This window comes from Polypterus senegalus, chromosome 12, assembly GCF_016835505.1.
Source record: "Polypterus senegalus isolate Bchr_013 chromosome 12, ASM1683550v1, whole genome shotgun sequence".
Classification (NCBI taxonomy): Eukaryota; Metazoa; Chordata; class Cladistia; order Polypteriformes; family Polypteridae; genus Polypterus; species Polypterus senegalus.
Genome location: NC_053165.1, coordinates 164,305,449 through 164,333,341, shown reverse-complemented (window position 1 = coordinate 164,333,341; position 27,893 = coordinate 164,305,449). Strand labels below are relative to the sequence as shown.

Genomic DNA, 27,893 nt, shown 5'->3' with positions numbered 1-27,893 from the left:
GTGCGCACACTTTTTTCCAGAATCTTCACTTCCATTCCGATATTGACGAGCACAGTCCATGTCAGTCCAGCTTGGCCTCTTCACTTCATCTTTTGAATTCATCTTTATCTTTTTGGCGAGTAGACAGTTCATTCAAAATTATTTAATTGTTGGTAATCCTAATTCACCGTAACTAAGTGAATTTATTCAAAATCGAAATTACAATTCACGTTTTCTATCTGAGATCTGATTTTCAATTCTTCTTTCAGCAGTTTGGTTAAACAAGAAATTTCATACATTCAGGTACAATCAGTCATATTTATGTGCCTGTAAGTACTGCTTTGTAATATTTTAATAGAAAATATTATTACCACTTGTTGTTCCAAAACGGATTTATAATTTTAAATGAATGAGTCAACTGTTAAAGGATCAGTTAATTACAAAAACATCACATATTTATTCTGTCATATAAATGCAATATCTTTTTAGTTAACAGTTGATCAAGTAATAAGTCACTTCTTCAAGTAATTAAATATTTTCATAATTCTTTCATTTACATAAATTCACAAATACCCATTTACTGAAAAGAAAGTGCAAGTTCACAGACTACTTGAGTAACAAATCTCGTTGTTTTATCAGATTTATCAGATTTGCTGTGAAAAATAACTTCAGTGGAAATAATTAAAAGAATTGATAAATACAAATAAACTTGAAAAGAGTAAATGATTTTTATTTTACTAAAAGTGAATTTACCACATTTATCATTTCTTACAGGTTTACGACAGTTAAGCTATCCAAATAAGAATGAAAGTATTGAAGTCTGTTAATTTAAAAGGCTTGACATATTTAAAATATTTACTGGTTTATTAGTTTGCCAGTGACTGTGATTGTGGCCATCCTTATAGTGATAATCTGCTACTAAAGGTTTATATAACTTTAAAAAACAATATAAAGGCGTACTATGGCATGCTATGGAAGGCGTCCTTTAAAAGTCCTAATTTCTTGACCCAAATGTCCTCATTTCCAGAGAAACAGAGTTGGCAGCCCTAATGCTGATGCTGCTTGGTGATTTGATTACTTTTGGCTGATTAAAGTCTGATCTCGAATCGAAATGCAACACACACGGAGCGGCCGCTAAGACGAATGCAATACGCCTGCTTTACTTTTAGTTACGACGTGCGATTTGTGGACTTGAATTAAAATGCAAATGCAGTAACACAGAAACGTCCTCAAACAAACGACAGAAGGACTTTCTTTATTTCAATTTCTATTGAACACGTTTCTAATTGTCATCGTTGTGTCTTCTCTTATGTCCGATGATGGCCCTTTACTGTCGATTCACATGGAGATGTTGCTCTCCTTCACTCCTAATGTCTGCACAACTGTCTGTCCTCAGGAGCTCACAGCTCGTTTGATCTCCACATATTCGGTTTCTTCATTAAGCTGCCATTTTGTCACCGTTTTGTTATTTTGTTGTTGTAGTTGAGCCTTCATGAAGTTAACATCGGCGTACACGACTGGACTTTCAGCCCCTTCCTTCTCGTCTTGTGTGACGGTGAGGTGATTGACATATATGTCATTGTTCACATAGTTAATGGGGATTTGCTGTAAAAGAAAAAATAAAGAAATAAAGAAATACTTTGACATGATTGAATAAAGAATGTAACAAACACTTTCACAGATCCAAACATACGAGGGATGTTCAAACACTTTCCACACTTTTTGTTAACTGTAAGTATTAAGAATTTTTAAAACAAGTGACACCGCTTTTCTACACAGTCGCCTTTGTTTGCGATTTGCAATTTTCTGAGCGTCGTACCAACTTTTTAATGCCATTACTCCTCCTTCCGTCTTCACCACTTAAAATGAAAATACAAAAGTGCAGAAACTTTTTGAATGTCCCTCGTAAATAAATGGTGTTTGTTTGTGAGAAACCTACAAGTGAGGATCTGTTTGGACTGAGCACGTCTGAGAGTAAACTTGGCCTAAACGTAAAGTGAGACTCGCAGTAAGTAGACTTCACACATTAGTTACTCAGTTCACGTCTGCAGTCGTGCCACGTTGTATTGGTAACATTTCAGATTTTAACTACTTACTATGCAGAAAATGGGCCCACTGAGGGGATAAAATGAAAATATTTGGACCTGGGAATGTAGAATAACCAGCAAGAAGAAGACATACGTGTGGTCAGATGGCAGACAGGGGTTAGAAGACTGAGAAGACTTGAACAGAAAACTATTGTCAAAACAGGAGCTGGTATTCCAGGTTCACATTCCTTACCATAAGACACCCAAATTCTTTAAGTGAAATAAACAGGAAAATTTGTTAAGGAAAAAATCCATGTAATGATATGCCTTCTTCTTGTATAACGTGTAACATGAAAGAAGAACCCGTGACCTCCTAACCAGCATCATCAAGAGAACAAAATCGAGAGAAATGACGACACGTAAAACAAAATGAACTCTTAACTATTTGAACTGAAGAGAACCTCATTGTTTTAATAAAAGCACAAAATACAGCTTCACCGTCTGGGACAAATGTCAAAAATAATTTATAAAATGTCACATTTATTCTTCATATTAACTATTTTATTCATGAAATTACTTTCATTATTAATGGCACAGTTTATTATGATCTGTACTTTCACCTCCTTCTTCTTTCCCACTTCCATGTGGGGTTGATGTGCCTGATCAGCCTACTCCGTCCTGCACCTCCTCCTTTGTAGACCCTTGTCCTTCAGATCTCCTCTTACTTCTCGTCTCCTGCCCTGGACTTCCATTTCCATCAATTCATTGTCTCCCCCCCCACATGTCCTTACCACGTTCTTAGATTTCTCCCCCACTGTTGTTGTACCTCTGATGCTCTCATTTCTTATTCTGTCCTTTTTTGAAACTCCACACTTCCATCTCCACATTCTCATCTCTACCACATTGAACGTCTCCGGCAGACACTTTACTGCCCATATCTCAGCTCCAAACTTCATTGCTGGTCTTACTACTGTCCTAACATCCTTACTGGGAACATTTGACATGACCAAATAATAATAAAATATGTCACCTTATTTGTGTGTGAAGGAGGATTTTCTTGACTTGCTTTTTTAGAGTTCCTACACCTACGAGAGAAAAGAAGTGTTATTAAAATGGAAACCTACTGTTTATCATCAATCTCTTTATTTGAAGACTGCTGACAAGAAAGCAGCTACTGGTGGAGCCCACCATTATGGAGGTACACCTCACTCAGTAAGGCTTAATACCAATAAAAACCACACAGAGTAATTTAAAACTACTGGATTTATTTCCTGCAGTGGGCTGGCACCCTGACCAGGGTTTGCTTCCTGCATTGCGCCCTTTGTTGGCTGGGATTGGCTCCAGCAGACCCCCATGACCCTGTAGTTAGGGTATACAATACAATCCAGTTTATTTGTTGTAGAGCCCAAAATCACACAGGAAGTGCCACAATGGGCTTTAACAGGCCTGCCTTTTGACGGCCCCCCAGCCTCGACTCTCTAAGAAGACAAGGAACAACTCCCAAAAAAAACCTTGTAGGGAAAAAATGGAAGAAACCTCAGGAAAGGAAGTTCAAAGAGAGACCCCCTTACCAGGTAGGTTGGGTGTGCAGTGGGTGTCAAAAAAGACAAAGGGGGTCAATACAAGACAAGACAATACACAGAACAGAACAAATCCTCAATACAGCATAAAAATAAAAATTTTAGAAGTACGGAGCAGAATTTAACAGTAGATAACATCCCATAATAAGATGTGGATATTTTTAGAGTCCTGGAGACCTCATCCATCAAGCTGCCTCCCCATTTGGCCATTCCACGGCTAAAACAGCACTGGGCCAGCCAATCCGATGAAAGGACCCCTCTTTCCCATGATTCCTGCGATCCTCCATCAGGAATGACTTTACCAAAGGCAGGCAAAACAACTTGGCAGGTGGGCCGTGGCACCGAGTGGCTCATTTAGGGTATAGTGGGTTGGAAAATGGATGGATGGATGGACTGATTTCACATCGTATTCTCCTTTCTCTTGGCACCTGAAGGTGGCTGATGTGTTTCATGGTGGTCAGACATGCAAGTAAGAATTGTGCTGTACTGAAACATTTCTTTTTACAAAACTAGCATTATTTTACAAATTTCTACTCTGTTAGATCTTTCCCTGGTCAACCATAATTGCTATTATTGTGAAGTGGAAGTGTCAGGAGCAACAACAGCTCAACCACGAAGTAATGGCTTCCACTTCACAGTAATGGCACAGCTGACGGGGGCAAATCGAGCAGAGCATTCATGAAGTGTAGGGTGTGGCCGTCTTTTAAAGATGACTTTAAATGTGCAAGGATCCATTCAAAGATATCTGTGAATCGTTTAAAGGCAATGACAAAAAAGTGGGAGATTTTTCAGTAACAACTTTGAATAAAATATTCTAAACCAGTGACATTTAGAGATATCTGTAATTGATTTGTAGAGATGTGAATGTACATAATTTAAAGATATGTGTAAATCATTTAAAGGCCGCTTTAATTCCATTTCATTACAAGTCACAGGAGGTTCTGCTCAGCTTTATAACACACTGGTGAGGCCTCGTCTGGAGTCCTGGGTGCAGATTTGGGTGTCCAGGCTACAAAAAGGACAAAGCAGCACAAGAGAAGGTCCAGAGAAGAGCGACTAGGCTGATTGAGGGCTACACGGGATGAGTTAGGAGGAAAGATTAAAAGAGCTGAGCCTTTACAGTTTAAGAAAAAGAAGATTAAGAGGAGACCTGAGTGAAGAGTTTAAAATTATGAAGGGAGTTAGTCCAGTGGATCGAGACGGTGACTTTAAAATGAGTTCATCAAGAACATGGGGACACAGTTGGAAACTTGTTAAGGGTAAATTTCACACAAACATTAGGAAGTTTTTCTTTACACAAATAGACTAACTTGGAACAAGCGACCAAGTAGTGTGGTAGACAGTAAGACGTTAGGGACTTTCAAAACTCGACTTGATGTTTTCTTGGAGGAAATAAGTAGATAGGACTGGCGAGCTTTGTTGGGCTGAATGGCCTGTTCTCGTCTAGAGTCTTCTAATGTTCTAATGTTCATTAACATACTGTATGTGTTGGCTGGGATTGGCCCCAGCAGACCCCCATGACCCTGTAGTTAGGATGTAGCAGGTTGGATACTGGATGGATGGATGGATTAATGATGCATATCTTAATTGTATTTATAGATATCTCTAAATGATCATTTGGCTTGCCATACCCCTTTTAATCAGAACCGGCCCCTAATTTTCAGTTGTTGTGCTGCGAACACTAAATCTGGAGTCCATGATCTGGAGGTGTGCTACATGGAGTGAGTGCAGCTCTGAAGCCCGAGGATGGGCACCTCAAGCCAGGAGCAGCAATGAGCTGTGCCACCTGCTCGCCATTGTCTTAACTCACATATCCAGGGCAGGGTCACAGGGCAGTTGGAGCCTGTCCCAGCAGTTACTGGGCACAAGGTGGAAATAACACCTGGACAGGGCAACCATACCTCACACAGACACAGACTCTGGCCAGTCTTTGGACTGTGGCAGGATATCTGACCACCTGGAGGAAACCCACACAGACACGGGAAGGAGAACATGCCCACTTCATGTGGGGGCACCAGAGACGTGAACCCTGGTCTTCTTGTTAAACCCCCATTCCACCCAACATACCAGCACTGTATTATTATAAAATATTCTGTGTTCTGTATGATGTTTGCAATAATCATTTTAATTCAAAAAAATTCAACTTACCTTCTGCAAGTTAAGCAAATCACAAGTAAAATTACGAAGAAGGAAGCAACACTTCCAATAACTGCATAGAGAAGCACGGTGTTCAGTAGCGAGGCTGCAATGAGAGAGGAAACACAAGTCAGAGAGGCCGCCTGGCATTGAATCCCACGAATGGACATCAACTAAAACAGTTTCAGTACCCACTCAGGATGGAGACGTCGTCAGTAAATATTCTGATTGTTGTCTGTGGTCTGTCCAGTCACAACGTATTGTCAAAGATACAACTGAATTCAGAATTCTGCTGTCATTCAAGCGTCTGACAGTTTTCCTCAGTTACTTTGGCGCATTTCCCAAAGCTGTCTTGAAGTTCCTACAACTTTATCTGCATTTCCTAAATCAGGTCATATGCTGCAGCACAACACTATCTGCAAAATGAAGTCATTCTCACCAAACTCCAACTCATTTCCAAATGAAAGTCTGGTGTCAGCACATTAGTCAATGGCACCAAAACGAACAGTCAAAATGTCAGTAAGAAAACGCAGAACAGGAGTATTCTGATTATCAGCCATTACCCAAATTATAAGTTAGAATTTCTCTGTCGCTAACTGAATGTTTGAATCCAGCAGGGGGCGCACAATCTCTGGGAATCTCTGCATGAGAGACTGCAGCTTTGACTAAACCAAAGTCTCTCTCTCTATATATAAATATAATATGTGCTCACATCTCTCTATCATAAAAAAAAAACTGACGACAAGACGTGATCTTTTGAAGAGAGACACTTTCATGTCCCATGGCAACCGTCAAGTCACGTCATACTGACATCCTTTGGAAGCAATTCACATCCATCCATCCATCCATTTTCTAACCCACTGAATCCGAACACAGGGTCACGGGGGTCTGCTGGAGCCAATCCCAGCCAACACAGGGCACAAGGCAGGAACCAATCCTGGGCAGGGTGCCAACCCACCGCAGGGCACACACAAACGGGCCAATTTAGAATCACTAATCCACCTGACCTGCATGTCTTTGGACTGTGGGAGGAAACCCACCCAGACACGGGGAGAACATACAAACTCCACACAGGGAGGACCCAGGAAGCGAACCCGGGTCTCCTAACTGCGAGGCAGCAGCGCTACCACTGCGCCACCGTGCCGCTGCAATTCATGTCGTACTAACAAACATTTTCAGACAAGATCACAGTCATCTAACCACACAGTTACATTATTAATGCGTATCTAAAAGTCGAAGCTAATCGTCAATCCTGAATTATGGTACAGATAATTGTCACGTCACTTATCACGGAAAGAAAGATGGTAACATTGTGATGCTCGATAACTCAATGATTGTACTGTGTAAGCCGTATTTGCTCAAATGATTCGATTGTCATATTAATGTCGAGTATTGTGCATCAGTTATGAGTATCAAGTACATCTACAAGTACATTCATAAAGGGCACAATAAGAGTATGCGTAGCTTTATCCAAAGAACAGTCTCAGGATGAAGTTCAAGCATATTTAGATACTCAGTGCAATGGAAAGAGGTTGGCATTTAATGGAATTGCCAATGCATGGTCGAAGTCATTCTGTTGAATTATTAACGATTCATTTACCAGGCCAGAATATGATTCAATTTAAAGTGGATGAAGAAGCAGAAGATTAAGAGGTAGCAAAAAACAGAAATACAAAATTATTGGCTTATTTTGAACTTAATAAAACAGACATAAATTTAAAAGCATATGTGCAAATCCCACAACATTACACGTGTCAGAAACAAAAAAACAGTGTGGCATCCAAGAAAAAGTAATTGCAAAAGTGTTGCTCGATTAAATATATCGCCAAAAGATATCGAACAGTTTCATTTAAAAATTGTTGTTACGTGAATGGAAAGGAGCAACGTCGTGTAAAGATGTTCTAACTATTGATGGAACAACGGGCGGTACGAGCAGCTGGGTTACGTAAATCAGACGACTATATGTTTGAAATGATGTCTGAAGCTGCTTCTATAATGATACCTGACAAATGACCTGACTTAATTATGACGAGTGAAGTTGATGCTTTACAATTATGGGAAGCGTTCCAAGGACCATTAGCAGAAAAGTCGAATGAACAAACGGCTCTTCCCATCATCAAAGAAATGTTAGAAGAAGAAGATTTAACGATGCAGCAATTTGGACTTCAGTCATTCAGTCAGTCAGTCAGCCATTGTCCAACCTGCTACATCCTAACACTGGGTCACGGGGGTCTGCTGGAGCCAATCCCGGCCAACACAGGGCACAAGGCAGAAAACAAACTCTGGACAGGGTGCCAGCCCACCGCAGGGCACACACACACACCAAGCACACACTAGGGACAATTTAGGACCACCAATGTACCTGACCTGCATGTCTTTGGACTGTGGGAGGAAACCGGAGCCAATTTGGACTTCCAGAAGAAATAGACGAATCAGAGGTAAAGAAAGAGATAACAGCAGACGAAAATGTAACAGTGGAAGACTATAAAAAATTATATCAGAAAAGTTAATTCCAAATATTGTTTTCACTGAAGTTTTAAAGTAAAAGTGATCATGATGCATATGTAATAATTCTCTTGAAAAAAACAATCTCTTTAAATTGTATTTCTGGGAAAACAAACCAGGGGTTTGCGAGCAGCGGGCCAAGCGCCCTAGTAAATTATAAAATAGAAATTTCATATCCTTAACTAGTGGAACAGCAGTAATCCTAACAGAAAAAACAAAATATATAACACTAAAGAAAGAATTCTGTTGCAACTCCAAAAGCAATTTAGTCCCTTAAATAGTCACAAAAATGACCCTCTAGGAGGGATTACAATCCAAACCCTGACTAGATACAAAAGAGGCCTAAAAGAATCTTTATGAAATAAAAGATTTCTTTTAACAAAAATGCTCTATACTACAAGCTCCTTAAAACACAAAAGGAATTTCCTGAGAAGACAGTCAACAACTGAGGCCAGGTTCAAACATCCAGGAAATCACAAAAAGCACAAAGCAGAGCAGAACACAAGGAAGCCTCCACTCCCTGGCACATCAAAATGACCTGCCAGCAGCTGTGGAAGACCCTCCCATTTATAGGGCGGAGCCTGATCCTGGCGGTGAATGGCAGGTGGCCCCACCCCTGACATAACACAGGCTACATAGAAACAGACACAACAAAAACTAAAGAATGAACCATAAGCACTTAAATGAATGAATCAAAAATGAACAAAAGAGACAATAAACATGAACTTGAATCAAAGGCAGAACAGGAAGCCTGGCTGAGCCTTGACAGACACAGTTCGCTTCTTTAAATATCGGCTTACACTGCAGATAATCAAAATTCTCAGGAAACTCCTGGCAAAACAGTTGTGGGGTTCCTGGCAGTCGGCGCCGTCCACTTTGAGAGTCTGGGTGGCATGTATCCTCGGTACATTCTGAAGTGATGTCGTCCACCCGTCTGTAGATGAGCTTTAGTTTTCAGTGCATTTACCAGAGCTTTTATACTTTTCTCACAGTCTCAGCACGTGCCATTTCCAGACATGGAGTTCAGTCTTTCGACTCGAGCAATTTTATTACCACTAATAACCAAAAACCAAAATACTCAGAGTAAGATCCACACACACTCACACACTCCATAACAGCAATAACAATGTATGTCTTGTACAGCCCAAAATCACACAAGGAATGCTGCAATGGGCTTTGTTTGACTTGGAAAAGGCCATAGAGACAGGAGCTGCGCAGGGTATTAAACTCTGTGAGGCACCAGTGCTAATGACTGTGCCAGTGTGTCACCCATTAGTTTAGTAAAACAAGACAAAATATCAGGAGAACTCTTTGATCCTTAATTAGGAAGTTTAAATTGTATCGTCTTTGTGACTGTCACCTCGAATCAGCTGTGTGATACTTACGCTGTATACGTAAAGTCACGGCTGTTGAATTTTTTCCTCCATACTGGTTGTCTGCCAGACAGTAATACACCCCACTGTCACCAAGTGTCACCGCTGAGATGCTCAGATTCTGCCCGGCTGCTCTTCTGGTGGCGTCAGATCCGTTTCCTTTAAACCAGGTGTAGTTCCCAGGTGGGTTTATAACCGAGATGCAGCTCAGTATGACTTGTGTTCCCTCCATGATGTCAGCTGCAGGATAAATGTGTGCAGTAGTTTCCTTTGGAGGATCTAGAAAAAGATATTATGACTGTTTAAGAAAAAGGGCAACGTAATTCTACTGGCACATTTAAAATGATGTTGCTCAAGGAGTTAAGAAGGCTGAGACCTCAAATCCAAAGGAGTGAACATTTCTAATACTCACAACTTCACTAATATGCTGACTGATGAATAGCAGCCCCCCAGGGTAGTCATCTGGATATCAGAAATGCCCCCCATTGTTAGGATTCTGCCTTTGCCGTTTGATTTTTTTTATTCCATTTTTTATTGTTCAGGTCTCTGTCCCCATAATAACTCAATTAGTGATTTTAGGTGATACCAGCCACCCCAACAATGGACTCTGCCCTGTGCTGTGTTAACTGAAACATTACAGCTGCCAGAAGACCACTTAAGTGAGACTGAGGAGGGTCTTCTGCCCACAGTCCATCCTCACTCTCAATGAGGACAGCGCCAGGAGCTACGTGATGCCCTGTTGTCAAGTCTCAAATATCAAGTGCAGAGTTGGACAATAACTGTGTGATGCTGTGATTTGTGAGCTTATTATATTTACACTTGGCACACACACACACACACACACACACACACACACACACACACACAGCTGCAGTATAAAGTTTAAGGTTTGCAAAAAAGATTTTTTCCCGGCTATATGAAGATTGGGAAATTTGCAGGGTTTCAAATGGTTAGAGCAGGTGGTCTGTTTCGTTACAGTGGCACCTAATAACAGAATGTGCTGTCATGGTGGAAGAGAGCTGAATCCACATCTCGCACTGGTCAGTAGGGCCTGCATAAGGCAGACTGGTCAGATGGACTCTAATAGGAGTGGACGGTGGAAAGTGTGAGTAGAAGAGCTTATCAGGAAGCCTAAAGGCCAGAAGCTCTGTTGGCACAGATGTGACATCGACTCTGTGACAAAGAAAAGGCCACCACACTCCAAGAAAGAAGGCAAAGTGAAGAGCTGTTAGACAATCGTATGGCTCTGATGGCCTCTCTCTGGCTGTATGTACTGTATGTACGTATTGTTTTAGATGCTGACATGAATATATTAGGAATGAAAGATGAAGCACTTTAAACAAAGTTAGATCCTTTCTTTTTGTTCCAGATTTCTCTTGTGGTTGTTGAAGGTATAAACAGAATATCAGGGATTAAGAAAGTATATGAAATTAAATCAAGAATATACATTACACGTTGAAGTAAAAGCTGCAATTCTAAGAGCACATTCCCTTATATGACCCCTGCTGGATGCAAGGCTTATATAATGAACTCATTTATTTTCTTTTGTGTATTTCTTACAATATTAATATAATGCACACTACTGCTGCCATTGTATGTATTGATATTTACTGTATAGTTTTGTGTATTTATTGTTTTTATATTCTTCTAATGCACAGTCCTGGAGTTCAGCAGTTCAGCACCTCACTACCTACGGCACTGTCTGGAGCTGCGTGTGACACAATAAAAGTGGATTTGATTTCTTATTTACCTCCAAACAGCACCCAAGGCTCAGCGTGTCCTCAAGGGTCTCCTTAATGGCCGCTCAATCCACGTTCTTCACACAGAATCACTCCTTCCACCAACACATGTTTGTTCACACTGGCCCGGACTTTCAAAAGTATTCCTTTGGAGCGTCTTTGTTTCTGATTTCCTCTTAGCCTGACGTACTGTAAAGTTTTCACAAGATGGCTACCCAGACAGCTTACTGAGCTGCACACGCCAGCGTCCTTTGGTGAGTTTCCACAGGTTTCACTCCCTCTGTCCGAAGAGATCTCGTGACTGCACCTTATTCAACAATAGCACGATACGGCCATGTTCACTTAACCTTGGCTTCAACTGGATTAACGGCTGACAGCTATGCTGTTTGTGCTCAAACTACCCATAAGCCACTGTGAACGTGTTGTATTGTGTCAGCTTCTGTCTGCTGTGGTTCATTCCCAAACTGCCTTTACTTATTGATTTACCCTCAGATTATTATTTTGTATTACATTTTTCAACTGTTCTGTTTGTACATATAAATACAGATTTCTTTGTTCTACACCTGACACTAAACGTGACTTGACTATTAAGAAATGTTCAAAAGTGATATTTGCTTTACTTGTTATACATGCCTGACCATCCCTCCATTGTACTGATTTATAAATCTATTTCATTGCCCCAGTGTATTATTTATTACCGTATTTCTGTCTAAATATTTTAAGTTCTTCTATGCATAAGGCTTTTGTACTCGTGTATTTTATTCTGCCCTCTTTTTCATATTCCTCTACTGTAGTCTTCTTTCACACTCCTGTTACTGGTAGCAGCCCTCAGGCCTCATGGTCACCATAACATCTCAAGCATACCGAGTGCTGTTTATACCTACATTGTACATTCAGAGTCACAGATGAGTTGCCGTCTCCAAACCCGTTTTGTACCCGACACAAATGCACGCCATTGTCACTGCGGCTCACGTTCTGGATGGTCAAGTTCTGCCCAAAACTTGTCAGGAGCTCAGAAGATCCGTTCATCTTGAACCAGGTGTAGTTGCTGACTGGGTTTGCATTGGATGTGCACTGCAGGTTCACGGTGCTGCCCTCCAAAATATCTGTAGAAGTATTAGCGATGATGCCAGTGTTCTTTGGAGCGTCTACAAGGGAAGATACAGTGACTTCACATTAAACCTAACAAGCATATGAATACATACCTTAATAATCCATGACATCTACTTTCTGTACAAAGTGGATCTGAAAACTGAACAAAAATCAATCAGTGCCATCACTGTGTCTCACACCGCATGTCTACATAAGTAAAGGCCATGTTTTGGTGTGAGAGACGCCTTTTAGGGTCCCAGCATCAGTCAACTCAGTTGGATCTTTTACTTTATCTTATAAAGAAGAGCGGGTACTGATGGCAAAATAACGAAAAGAGGCCACCATTCAACATCCACAAAATTATCACATTGAAACACAGAAGAGAGTCAATCATGAAGCTGAACGAGTGGTAAGAAATGTAAAAGAACATCACAATGAGCCCATAATGTCACTCAACAACTGAACCCTAAGAACTCAGTGGGAGACCAACTCCCTACAGAAGAGAATAAGTTAGAAATGACGACCACAACGAGCTCCTGTGAGCAAAACCAATAAAGACACCATGAGCAGCAGGAGGCTGAAGATAGCTGGAAGGACAAGCAGGCAACGTGTCGCAATAAATGTTACCAAGTAAAGTGGAATCAAAGGAACACAAGGATGGAAACAACACTCGGCATGGAGCAGAATGAGCAGCCCAACGTATTCACACCACACGGTAAATGAACGCCGCGCAGTGCAGGGGAGCTCGACGGAGGTTCTGGCTTATGTGAACATCGTGAACAGGTTTAAGAGTCTCGTTTTGGTAATCGATTATTTATTACATAATTATGCACTGTTATGAATTAGAGTATATTTCTCATCTCCCCAGGGTGTTTGCTATCATTTTAAAAATGTTATTTTTTGTGTCTAGTATCTTAAATTGTTTCTATATAAAAGTGTACTGTTAATTTCATTTTCTCTATGAGTTTTGTTTATCGCGTCACCATTTTGTTTTTTTGTTACGTGACACTATTTGTGTAGGTAGCACTGAGACATCTCCAGGTTACCAGGACTGTGATTTTGTATATTTCTGTTTGACTTGACGTGTGACTTCATTAGCATTCACCGCCGTGTGTGTTTTTCTCGCTGTCTGTGATTTGACAAACTTCTAAGAAAAACAACAAGGAATCGTGCAAACAAACTTTCTCTGTGACTTCTTGGTTTTCAGATTGGCTGCTCGTCCTTTTCTACTATGAGTTTTAGTTACGGCTTCTTTGTCCTCTCAGTCACAACTCCTATTTAGCTGTTGACCTCATTTTAGTTCCTGCTTATTTTTCTCCTGTGTTCATCTTAAACAACATGGACATTACAGAGAGAGAAGGTGTGTTTGAGGATTATTATAGGAACATAAAATAATCAAGAAGATGGTTTATTGGAAGGACTGAGAAGTTGGACAGAAAAGTGATGGATCAAAGCCATGACATCAAACATGGAATCAAAACCAAAACCTAAGGGACAAAACGTTATTGAGAAGTTAGGGGCAACATGCAGTGAGACCCAGAGGTACAAACCAACACCAGGGTCTCCTGGAACATCAAGCTAAATAAACTAGCAAGGAGCTGGCGAGAGTCCTTTATCAACTAAGTGTAAATGCACACTGTCACAATTATAGAGTGTCACATCTGATAAGTCATCACATGTGTCATCACATGTGAGAATGGTGTTGTGTAATCAAAGACGTGAGCTGAAATAAACTTTCTAAACATAACAAAATAAACCACAGAAGCAGAATCTTTATATGAGAAAAAAGGAAGAAAGGAATACACAAGAATACATAAATGTGTTAATATGACCGCTGTGATGTGAGACGTCACATGAGAAGGGCTTCTCCACCATCATCCTCACACTTGTTATGCCTCATGACGCTAAAGTGGAAAGCCATGAGGTCAAGGACAGAGAAAAGGACCAGAAGATGAAACGCAAGTCTTTTATATGCAATTTTAAAACTGTCAAAAGCCACTCTATCAAAAAGTCTAACCAAAATGTTATTCAAAACTCAAAAGTCAAAAGAGGCAGAAGAACTCAAAACCCTAAGTCCAAAATAATATTTCTATTTTTTGCACTTACAAGTTTTTAAAAATTTTGGGTTTGGTCTCGTCCGATGCAAGAGATGGACATCTGAAGTGGAGCTCCGTTAGCAGCGGTGTTATTCTTCATATTATTTACTTATTATCCTGAGATATCCTACATTTATTCAACCCAAGAAGACTGCTACATTATATATGTAAGCATATATAAACATGGCCAGCAAGAAAGGGGGTCCGAAAGAAAAGAAAACTAAAGCTGCACCCAAGCCAAGATCAGCAAGCCCTAGCTCAAGATACGGCCTTTCAGAGAGAGACCTGGAACAGCTGGGCGAAAGTACAGACTCTTCGGGACCAAGGTCCGCTACATCGTCGCCGGCTGAGAGTGAAAAGGGGAGCGAATGTAAGATCGGGAGTGCAGATCTCGATAGCTCGCTGATCGGAGAACACCTGAAACTGGAAGGGTCCTTACAGTCCGCAATCTCAATTACTCCACGCGAGCCGGGAATAGCAGGAGCACCGGCTACAGTAGAGTCTGACGCTTCACTCACGGTACAAGAAAGCACAATTAAAATGTCTAAACTGGAGGTGATGCTCGCTGAGATCGCACAAGATATAAAGAAAACCGAGAAGGCAAATGAGGAAGCAAGGGCAAAGGCACATGAGAGGCTGAAACAAGAGTTGCTGGAATTGAAACAGGAATGGCAGCAAGCAAACGAAACGCAACGGCTGATGCTGCAACAGGCAAATGAAAGGCTGCGACAAGAAATGCAAGTGGAAATGCGACAGGTGCTGGGTAAAATTGAAACGCTTACTGATCAATTGGAGGATCTCAAGGAGACATTCACGACTAGGATTGAAATAGCCGAAAATTAACTACCAGTGCTGAAGAAAAAGCAGAAAATGTCAGCTCCAAATGCAAAAAACTCGGAGACAGACTGGCTGCTTAGGAAGATGGAAGTAGAAGGTATAACGTCAGAATTGAAGGTCTGCCTGAGAATCGAGAAAGTTCAAACCCTGTGAAATTGCTGCTGAACTTTTTCTAAAATAATCGGGACGACTTTAAAGCAGAATCTGAGATAGCAGCAGCTTACGACGCGATCAAACACCGTTAGACCCAGACCAAGGTCTTTTATAGTTCGTTTTGAACGATTATCATTTAAGCTAGAGGTGATGGCACTCCTCAGAAACAAGGAAGATATTACATTTGAAAATAACCACATTCGTATCTTCCCTGACTTCTCTCCAGCAACAGCAACTAAACGCGCAGCCTTCTACAACATTAAACAGCGGTTACAGCAAGCCAGCGTCAAATACAGCCTCTTGTATCCGGCAAAACTGAAAGTGGAATGGCAGGGTCAATTCTATGTCTTCGCTAGCAAGGAAGAAGCAGAAAAGGAATTAAGAAAGCTGATCCCGGGACTATTCTGATACATAATAGTGAGTCATGGCGGTTAATGATAAAGCAAGGATTAATAATCTACTGTCTGATCTATTTCGTTTTAATATACGGGTTTTTATCAGCATACATTCTCATATATTCTCATTATTATTTAGTATTACTAGGCGCTATCTGTTTATGTTTTATTGTGCTTAATTACTTTTTCTTTTTTTTTTTTTTTTTAATTATTTCATCTCTACCCTAAACGAGACTGTTCAATATCATACCCTTGGTTTATTGTTATTGCTATTACTGCATTAAGACTTGTTATGCTTATTTGGACACATCTTTAACACCATCACCGGGTTTATTATCTGGGGTATCATCTTAATGCACTAAAATTGCTGAAGACTATATATATATATTTAAGTGCAAAATTTTTTTCTTTTTAAAGACTATATTGGTAACAGATATCTCTATCTTTTAACCTAAAGCGCCACTGCATGGGGCTTGTTGTGCTTTGGACGTGCTCTGTCTCTGGGTATGTCAGAGGACTGGGACTGCGTGAAGTGGGTTTTAGCCTCACTTGGGGAGGCAAAAGGGAGGGTGGGGGTTAAGGGGGAGAAAGAGAGCAGGCTTGATCTATACCTAATCTATCATCTCAATCTTTATAATTATAACTATCAACGTAATAATAAGCTGCATGGCAACAACTCTTGGGGAAATAGGAAATTAAGACCTAAACTATTTCACTTCCAGTTAAGACTATAAAATGACATCAAAAACTCAGAATCAGTGTCTCCATGATGGGACAGTTAACTTGTAAGCTGGAATGTTAAAGGCCTGAATCACGAATTAAAGAGAAAGAAAGTACTTCTCACCTAACAGGTCTAAATGCTAAAATAGTATTTTTACAGGAAACCCACTTACTAAGTAAGGATCAGTTCCGCTGCAAAAGACTGGACTGGCCAAATGTTCCATTCTAGTTTTACAAAGAAAACTAGAGGGTGGGAATTCTCATACATAGAACAGTACCATTTGTAGCATCAGATGTAGTATTGGATCCTGAAGGGAGATATGTGATGGTCATGGGAGACTTATCTAACTGTAAAATGATTTTGATAAATGTTTATGCACCTAATGTTGATGATAAGGAATTTATACAAAATTTATTTGCATCCATTCCCAATCTGAACACTCATAAACTTATAATGGCTGGGGACTTTAATTGTGTTCTAAATCCACTTTTAGATAGGACTTCCTCCACAGGGGAACGTCAACTAACAGCGCAAAGATAATTACAAAGTTTATAACTGATCACAACTTATCAGATCCCTGGAGGTTTTAAACCCAAATTCAAGAACATATTCTTTCTACTCACCAGTACATCATTGCTACTCAAGGATTGATTACTTCTTTATAGACAATAACTTCTTGCCTAAGATTAAATCTTGTAAATACGATGCTATTGTTATTTCTGACCATGCACCTATGATCTTGGAGCTGAAATTACTAAGCCCCATACACTCACCCCAGAGATGGCCTCAACCCTTCTATTAGCTGACGAGAATTGTACTGAATTTATATCCAAACAAATCAAATTCTTTCTAGAGACAAATACATCCCCTGAGATCTCTGCAGGAATACTCTGGGAAACTCTTAAGGCCTTCTTAAGAGGACAGATTATCTCATATCTTTCCCACAGAAATAAATCCGAAGCCAAGAAAGTAGCAGAGATAAAAATTAAATTACTAAAATAGATGAAGAACATGCCAGACTACCAAGCGAGACTCTACATAAGAGGAGGCAGGCTCTACATTCAGAATTAAACCTCTTGACAACTAAAGAAACTGAACAACTAATTTACAAATCCAGACATCATTATTATGAACATGGAGAGAAAGCTAATAAGCTTTTAGCTCAACAAATTCACAAGCAAGAAGTGCAACGCAATCTCGTAATCACTAACACTAACGGAGATAAAATCTTGAACACAAAAATATAATGCACACTTTCAGAGACTACTATAAATCCCTATATACTACTGAGTTTAAAGAAGACAATATACAATCTAATGCATTTCTGGATACATTACAGATACCACAAATAGACGCTTTTAGTGTGGAGGAACTTGATAAACCTCTGCATTATCAGAATTACTAGATGCTATAAAGTCACTCCAAGGTGGAAAAGCAGCAGGCTCTGATGGCTACCCTGCAGAATTTTACAAGAAATTCTCCGCTCAGCTAGCTCCCCTCCTATTTACAGAAGCCAGAGATAACCAATCTCTTCCACAAACCTTTCGCCAAGCACTAATCACTGTCTTTCCAAAACAAAATAAGGACTTATTACAATGTGCATCATACAGACCAATTTCACTTCTGAATAACGACGTTAAAATACTCTCTAAAATCATAGCTAGAAGGATGGAGAAAGTGCTCCCTCGTAATATCACAAGACCAAACTGGATTTATTAGGGGCCGACACTTATCTTCAAATCTTCGACGCCTGTTTAATGTAATATACTCACCAACTAAATCAAACACCCCAGAAATATTATTATCATTGGATGCAGAAAAGCATTCGACATGATTGAATGGAAATACCTTTTACTATTTTGGAGAAGTTTGGGTTTGGCCCAACATTTGTGCATGGATTAAATTACTGTATACTAACCCAGAAGCTTCAGTTTGCATCAATAACATTTGCTCAGACTACTTTAAACTAGAACGTGGCACAAGACAAGGATGCCCTTTGTCACCACTGCTGTTTGCAATTGCCATTGAACCACTGGCAATACATTGTCGAAATACTGATCAGATAAAGGGGATTAGCAGAGAAGGACTGGAACAGAAAATCTCATTATATGCAGATGACATGGTACTGTATATATCGGACCCAGAAAATTCTGTGCCTGCAGTCTTAGCAGCACTCACAGAATTTCAAAAGATCTCTGGTCTCAGAATTAATCTGAATAAAAGTGTACTCTTTCCAGTGAATTCTCAAGCATATAATATTAGATTAGACACCCTTCCTTTTATCATTGCAGAACAGTTTAAATACCTCGGGTAAACATCACAAGTAAACATAAAGCTCTTTATCAACAAAATTTCGTGTCTGCATGGAAAAAATTAAACAAGACTTGCATAGATGGTCAACCCTTCATCTCACACTAGCTGGAAGAATTAACACTGTTAAGATGAATATTCTTCCTAAGCTCCTTTTTATTTCAAAACATACCAATATACATTAATAAATCATTCTTTAAGCAATTAGATTCAACAATAACCTCATTTATTTGGAATTCAAAACATCCACGCATCAAAAGAGCGACCCTACAAAGACAAAAGGCAGAAGGCGGCATGGCTCTACCTAACTTCCAGTTTTATTACTGGGCAGCAAATATACAGGCGATAAGAACCTGGACACAAATAGAAGAACATACACAGGCATGGACCGCAATAGAAGTAAAATCCTGCAGTACTTCTTTGTATTCCTTGCTCTGCTCCAATAAACACACGCTATCGGCAATACACTAATAACCCAATTGTGCTCCACTCACTTAGAATCTGGAACCAATGTAGAAAGCATTTTAAGACGGAGAAGCTTCTTCTGTGGCACCCTGCAAGAGAACCACCTCTTTCAACCTTCACAAACATATGCAGTTTTAATATCTGGAAAAATTTGGAATTAACTTGCTTAGAGATCTTTATATAGACAACGTCTTTGCATCCTATGAACAATTACATTCCAAATTTAACATTCCAGCTACAAATTTCTTTCACTATCTTCAAATCAGGAACTTTGTTAAACAGAACCTTCCAGATTTTCCTCATCTTGCACCCTCATCCATGCTGGAAAAATATTGCTCAATTTCAAGGAGTTAGACTCCATCTCTACAATATATAAAATCATTTTACAATCCCTCCCTTTCAAAGATCCAAGAGGACACTGGGAAAAGATCTCTCAATTAATATATCAGAAAAGGAGTGGAAAGTAGCAATGCAGAGAATTCACTCGAGCTCCATATGCGCAAAGCATACAATTATACAACTCAAAATTATATATCGAGCACATCTGTCTCGACTAAAACTCTCCAAAATGTTTCCAGGGCATGATCCAACCTGCGAACGTTGCAACCAAGCCCCAGCCTCACTAGGTCACATGTTCTGGGCCTGCACCAAATTAACATTATTCTGGACAAAAATTTTGAATTACCTCTCAGACAGCCTTGGACTCACAATCCCTCCTAACCCTTTAACAGCTGTGTTTGGGGTTCTTCCAGAGGGTCTTAAAGTGGAGAAAGACAAACAAATTGTGATGGCATTCACTACACTGTTGGCACGCAGACTTATTCTGATAAACTGGAAGAACCCAAACTCTCCTCTTTAAGTCAGTGGGAAACATGTGTTATATTATTTGAAATTGGAAAAATCAAATACTCAGTTAGAGGATCTGTGCAGACTTTTTTCAAAACATGGCAGGATCTAATCAGTAATATTTTAAAATAAGTTCATGAAGCACAGAGAATTTATTAATTTAGGTATTTTACAAGCCTTAAATTTTACACCGTTTGGCTTGCTCTCTCTCTCAAGGGTGGGGATCGATCTGTTCTTAACTCTATTTTTCTTTTTGTAAAAACTTAATTGCTTTGTATGGATTGCAATAAAATTAATAAATAAAAAAAAAAAAGTTTTTAAAAATTTATCAGAATCCTGGACAGTTTCCATCACACGGCATCGGCTAGTTAACAAACACGTGACCACACACATCGCGACTTCTAAAAAATCACTTCTGTGTCATCAACAAGATTTTCTCTCTTGGGAACTGTGAGCATAAACGGCGACAGCTATGTGGCACTTACAAAACAAGACACAATGGAAATTAAACAAGACAACAGGTACACATAATGTAGAGGAGACGTAATCTTACACCAGACTTGAAGAAGGACACTCGCTGACGCACTGCGGTTTTCAGTCCCCACCGGGTACCACACTGTGCAGCTGATGTTCTTCATGTCGAGTTCATATGAAGCTCTAAAGGTCAGCAGCGATGACAAGGACTGACTCCCATTGTTGCTGGTGATATTCTGGAGCACCATCCCGTTCAGAGTGTCACTCCATGTCAGAATGGGAGGTTGTGTGGGACAGGACAGTGGAGAGCTGCAGTTTAAACTGATGTTCAAGTTCTCCTTCACTGGACTTGTTGAGCTGAGCAGAGGGGCATCTGGCGAGTCTGTGGAAGAATAAAATGTAGAGTTTAAGTCATGACAGAGGTGAACTGTCTGGGATGAGTGGATAATAAAATAGAAGCCTCCCTCTGCAATCTTACATGGATATAAACAGAACAATCAAGACGAGAACAGGCCATTCAGCCCAACAAATCTGGCCAGTCCTATCTACTTAATTCTTCCAAAATAACATTAAGTTGAAGGTTGAAGTTTTTCAAGGTCCATAAAGTTCTACTGTTCACAACACCACTTGGTCACTTATTCCACATGTCTGTGGTTCTCAGTGTGGAGAATGTTTCTGTGAAATGTAATCCTTAACAAGATTCTAGTTGTGCCCCTGTGTTCTTGATGAACTCATTTTAAAGTCACCGTCTTGACCCACTGGACTAATTCCCTTCATAATTGTAAGCACTTCAGTCAAGTCTCCTCTTAAGCTCCATTTACGTGAAGTGAAAAGGCTCCACTCAGCTCTTTTAATCTTTTCTCACAATTCATCCCCTCTAGCCCTGGAGTCAGCCTAGTCGCTCTTCTCTGGACCTTTTCAAGTGCTACATTGTCATTATGGAGACCAAAACTGAACACCGAACTCCAGATGAGGCCTCACCAGTGTGTTATAAAGCTTGAGCAGAACCTCCTGTGACTTGTACTCCACACGTCAAGGCGCTATATAACCTGACATTCTGTTACCTTCTTAATGGCTTCTGAACACTGTCGGGCAGTTGATCATGTCGAGTTTTGTGTATTCAGACCTCACATTTTTACTTCCTATGTGTAACTCTTTACATTTACTGACATTAAACTTCATCTGTCACAAATCTGTCCAAGCATGTCTGCTGTCCAAGCTCCTCTTTGAAGATTTGATGGACTCTCAATTTTCTTCCAATCCACCTATCTTGGTATCCTCTGCAAACTTAACCAGCTTGTTCTTTATATTCCTATCCAAATCATTTATATATATTAAAAATAGCAAAGGCCCCTGCACTGCCCCCTGCTGGTCACCACTCTTAACATCAGCCAGTTCTGATGAGGTTCCTCGCACCATCACCCTCTGCTTCCTGTGTCTGAGCCCATTCTGCAACCCACACCCTGAACTGCCACTTCTTTTAGTTTAATGCCCAACCTCTCGTCTTTCACCTCATCAAACACTGAAGAACACTTAATGGACAAATTAAAGCTGCCTTTGTAGATCAGCACTGGAGCTTAACACAGATCTACCAGTAGTGTGAATATCCCACTTCCATGTGAAATACGCATTTAGCTTCTCTATAGTAGCAGCAGAGAGAACCTGAGGACTTCTAGTAGAGGTGGTTGGTCAGGTAGAGGCTCTCCTCAGATTCAGGCCCATAGCCACACAGACCGCTGTTTCTCATCACAGCAGATTTTCATCCAGGATCTCTCTGGATTGTCAAATATTCATCTTCCTATCAGTCCTGACCAGATTGCCAGTCCCTGCTCCTCACACCATGACACTTCCATAGTGGTAAAAATGTCACCTGACTAGTGTGTCACATTAGGTTTATGCTACATGTGCCATTGAGTGTTCAACAGGTCTCTCCAGAACATAACACATTTTCCCACATTTCAGCAGGATATCCCAAGTGATATTTTGCAAGTTCTTCTGGATGAGGACATTTTCTTTCCACTCAGGGCCATTTCCCTACCTCTCCTCCATAATAAAGACTTTTCTTGTGCAATGCTTATGCCATGAACGATCACCCCATTGGCAGTTATTGACTTGTGCAAATTAGTTGCCACCGATGCAGGCGCCGCTCTTGTTCAGTGACTCCTGTAAACGGGTGGCCTACCCTGGCAGTGAAGCTGTAGTTTTTGTGTTTTCCGTTTCTATATGATGGAGTGCCCAGAGCTCCAAAGTCTGTTTAGTACCTTGAAGGTGGTCTTGTCTCCTTCCCCAGATCTGTGCTCCTCTGCCACATGCGTATGACTTGTTCTGAATGCTCTTTTGCCTTAATTCTGGTTTGCTTTGTGAAAAATCTCCAACATACTGCTGGATCCACAGGTAATAGGAGATGGGAGATTCGTCTTCATCAGTTTATTGAGAAAAGGTCAGCCGTGCATTTCAGTTAATAAGAGTGATGCAGGTCAGGTGACATACGGTAGCTGAGTAAAGTGAGCCTAATATTAAATACTTTTAAAATCTCACAAGTTTGTGTGTTGTTTACCTTTAGTAAATTAGTTTCTTTAGAATTGGCACAATATGCACTGTTTTGTAGACCATCTGGAAAGATACTTTAATATACTGTAAGTTTCGAATTGGAGGCAATAAAATGCAGAAATACTTTTCATGGCTAAATACATTTTTCAATGTGCTGTATGTGACTTAGTTCAAAAAAGTCTCAGCGCAAAACTTCCCAGTCCTCTCCATATCACCAGCTGTGCCATCCCCTTGCCTTATTCTTGGTGCCTTTGTTCCTCCCCATCAGTTTGACCCCCCAGACTAAACGTGACTTTGGTGTGTAGTTCACTGTAAACCCCACCTGACATTCACCCCCAGGTGGTCTCTCAAGTCATTTCATGGTAATCAGACAGCAGCGCCCTCTAGTGGACACTAACACCATTGCTCCCTTAAGCTCTGTATTCCTCTTACAGATCAAGTCCGGTATTTTTATTTATTTTTTTTACAGTTATTTTCATTTGCTTTTAAAATCTTATATTCTTAAGTGAGGTTGTATTAGTTGATTAACAAAGGGTCTCCCCAGTGGCTTTCAATTGTAGCCAACAGAGCACCAGCAGAAAAGTGCAACACAAGTTTTAAACACCCTGATACATCCACGTCAGAGCAGAGTTCAGAAATCACGTCCTTACCTAATACGTTAATATGAACTCCTTCAGCATAGCTGAACTTCAAGCTGTCACTTTCAACCCTAAAATAGTATGTTTCTGTGTTTGAAGTGCTCAAGTTTTCCAACAGTGTGGTGCAGTTTCTTTGTGTCACATCCCCAAGAAGGCTGACTTTGACGTTTGACCAGCCATTTTGTGATGTATTTCCTCTGGATACTGGGGTCTGAGATGTAAAGCCAATGTTCCAAACTCCAACAGCTCCAGAGCTCGGTGTACGAGGCCCGAAGGTGCACGGGATCAGCAGACAGGAGCCGCTCAGAGTTGTCATCTGTAAAGGCAGGATGCAGTCATCAGACCTCGAAACTGAAAAGGACAAACACGACTCAGAGTTATTAGCATTTCACATGACGTCCTCATTAAATTATTTACTCCCTTATTTTCCTATGATTAGCATTATAAACCAAATAGATTGACAATACAGCAGTGTGTTGGTTGGGTTTCACCTCAGGCTGATTTGTGACTTGTGCTGTCCTCTCATGTTGTGGTCATAAATCAGGGCACGTCTCTTTTGCATCTTGTTATTTTGTATCTAACTCATATAACGTGTGTTTGGACGTCTGTCATAATTACGACTGTCACTGTCACCATTCGCTGGGGGGCTGTATGATGGTAAGGCTCCTGAGCTCACAATTTGTTAGTTGTCACCATTAACTGCACTCTCTGCTCTTTAAAGTGTTTAGTTCATTACTTCTACATGTTAGTGAAAAGCAGGTGTTGGTCCTTTGTCATTATCACAGCACAACAGACCAGAAAGCTCAAAAGTGACTGTTGGTTTTGTACCTCCTCACTGGGACACAATTCTAACACAGTAACTGGAAGGCTATTTGCAAGTATGTGAGTGCAGCAAAAGAAAGCTTAGCATGACATGTGGAGTCAAGTTCATCTCCCTAGAGCTCCGTTTGATAAAAGTGTGTTGTTACTCAAGACAAAGTGACGCCACCCAGACATCCCTGGTGTTTCATTTTACTTCTACTTCTGTTCTGCCACTTCAATATCTCAAAAATGGACTCAAAAAAACAAACACCATACAACCACAGGCAGCTTTACCCCAATCTCAAAAGGCAGGCTTACAACCTCTTTAGGCCCAAAAATGGGATAAAGGCTTTTAAAGTTACAAAATATCAGAGGGAGAGAAAACAATGAAAAAACACAAACAGTTCTCTGGTGTATTGAATGAGTTAAATGACAGCAGCTGGAGTGTAGAACAGAATCAGAAAAAAGGAAAGTGACGTATAAACTAACTAAGGTCAAAAACTGGGAAACAAGAATTGAGAAAAAAAAGCTCGAGACATGAAACCAAAAATCAAATTCAGGGGACACAACAGGAAAGTCAAACTACAGAAAAAGCGCACAAAGTGAGAGAAACATGCAAGATGAAGGTCGAGGTCAAAGTCCTAACCAGTAATCAGTTGTAATGCAAAGTAACAAAGACTGGGGATTTTAGATTGTATATGCTGTGGAACTGAACCCGGACACAGACAGATGGACATTGTTTGTTCACCCAGCACACGTTTATTATATACACTACTATTTAGAGGTTTTACTGCACGTCCCAGTGCCTCCAGCACCGATCCCCCAAAGTCCAGGCCTCACATTCACTCAATGCCTTCCTTCTGGCCGCCTCCACTCCTCTCCTCGAGCTCCGTCCTCTTCCACCCAACTCTTGCTAATGACGGAAGGGAGGCGGCCCATTAAATACCAACCCGGATGGGCTCCATCTGCTTCTCCGGCAATCCCCCGCGGACACACCCCCGTGTGGCAGAAGTGCCGGCTGCGCACCTAGAAGCCCTCCGGGTGTTCCCAGTCCTCTTCCTCCCAGCACTTCCGGGTGTGGCGGAAGTGCTGAGATCCAGGGTTCCTTAGGCACCGGGGAGCCGCCTGGCAAGCCCTCTACCCATGGCCCCCAACACAACCAGGGCGGTTGCCCCCTCATGGTCTGGAGGATTCACAAGCCCTCCTCCGGTCCTCCTGGGCGGCCTGGTTGGGCTCCACCCCCAGCCGCATGCCACAATGCAAATTTGGATAAATCAAGAAGTTTCAAGACGCTGACGTTTTAAACCATCAGAATAATGATGTCACATGTCACCCATTACTGACTGTGCTGTCTAACTATGGCAAAGAGACGACTGACTAATAATGGTGCCACCTAAATGAAAACAGAATGGTGTCACAGGAGAATGTGAATTACTTTTAATGATGTTTAAAATCTCATTAGCTGGGAAAACAAATGTAAGCATCAATCCATTGATCTCCAATGCCCCCAACTATGTTTTTGAGAAACTGCTGCTTCTCTATTTAAATAGCAGGGGGCAGTCGCCCCATCTGCACCATTAGAAGTCCCAATCTCCTTAGGTTCAACATTTAGGAGGACAGGGCAGATAACTATGAAGGCTACTGGACAAAAGAAACAAAAAAACTCAACAGAATACACAATGGCAGTGTGATTAATAAACAGCACAGTATTAATAAAGTACAATACAGATAGAACAAAACAATAAAAACATAATCAATAACTCAATAGACAGAATTATAGTAATAAATCAAACAATAATAAAGATATAAATAAAGATTTGACTTACATTCGACAAGGAAGAGAAAAAAGGTCAGGATTCCTATAATTGTCTTGGAAATCATTTTACACATTCCAGTCGAAGAATCTGGGAAAAAAAAACATGAGAATACATCAGAAGTTGAATCTCATTGTGGTGCGGACACAAGACAGTAAACAAGTGCTAATGGGTATGTGGCTCCTTTAAGGATCTATCTATCTATCTATCTATCTATCTATCTATCTATCTATCTATCTATCTATCTATCTATTATATAGTGCCTTTCATATTTATCTGTGGTATGTTGAAGGTTTCACTCACCTTTATGAATTTGGAGCTCTCTTCCTGCTTTTGCTTCTCTGCTTTACTTTTCAGCTAGTAGAAGAAAGAGGAAACTGACAGACTGTAATATCTTTGTTTCCTTTTTCGTCACCTGCTAGCCCATTGTTTATGAAACTGACACCAATCACAAGAGCAGGAGTAACTTTACTGGGCACAGAGATCATGGCCAGACCAGTTACTGCAGGACTGAATAATCAAAATGTAAAGTTCAATTTATTCAATGCCATCCTTTTGTCCACTTTCTAAGACTACTTCCTTCGTTACAAAGTCACTGGGAGTTAAAGCATGTTGGGATGTCAGTCCATCACAGGGCACTCAAACCAGCGCAGATCATTTTAGAGTGTCCATGTCTGTGGCATGAAGCCTGAATGCTTGAACAGAGCAGCAAGAATGTCCAGAAGTCAATGACCTGACAAGATCCTCTGGTGATATGCTGGCTCACTGACTGCCATGTTTTGCATTATTACACCTCAAAGGCATTGGCTCCTGAGAAATTAGATAGATAGATAGATAGATAGATAGATAGATAGATAGATAGATAGATAGATGTGAAAGGCACTATATAATAGATAGATAGATAGATAGATAGATAGATAGATAGATAGATAGATAGATAGATAGATAGATAGATAGATAGATAGATAGATAGATAACTACATTAATCAAAAAAAGAAAATTTTGAGGATTGCAGTCCTAGTGCTGTGTGTGACATTGTAGTATGCAATATGCTTAGAAGCTATCATGTTCTGTTTAGGGTTTACTTTTGTGGGTATTGTATACAATTAGAGTGACATTAGAAATGTAAGATGACAGTCCATATGTGACAGAATGCAGTAGCAGATCCTAAAGTGTTCAATGATTACTCACATCCTAGATGTTCATTTATTATGAAATCTCACATACGATTTTCAAACCACTTGATCCAATTCAGGATTCAGCAGATGAAAGACAGGAACAGCCCGGAGTGTTGGTCCGTCACAGACCCCTCACACACACACACAGCTGTCAACATAGCACTTGTGTGTGTGAATGTGGGGA

At 40.5% G+C, this 27,893-nt stretch overlaps 1 protein-coding gene across 1 annotated transcript; it reads right to left on the bottom strand.

Annotated features, from left to right (window-relative positions):
* Positions 1–738: 738 nt before the first annotated feature.
* LOC120540131 (myelin-associated glycoprotein-like) lies at positions 739–26,873 on the bottom strand. Its single transcript, XM_039770629.1, has 9 exons — positions 26,835–26,873; positions 26,544–26,621; positions 23,929–24,267; positions 20,808–21,110; positions 12,224–12,487; positions 9,613–9,879; positions 5,735–5,828; positions 3,037–3,091; positions 739–1,584 (listed from the first exon to the last, which is right to left on the bottom strand). Exons 2-9 carry the CDS (start codon positions 26,605–26,607, stop codon positions 1,372–1,374), a joined length of 1,599 nt encoding a protein of 532 aa, XP_039626563.1. The 5' UTR covers positions 26,608–26,621; positions 26,835–26,873; the 3' UTR covers positions 739–1,371.
* Positions 26,874–27,893: the final 1,020 nt, after the last annotated feature.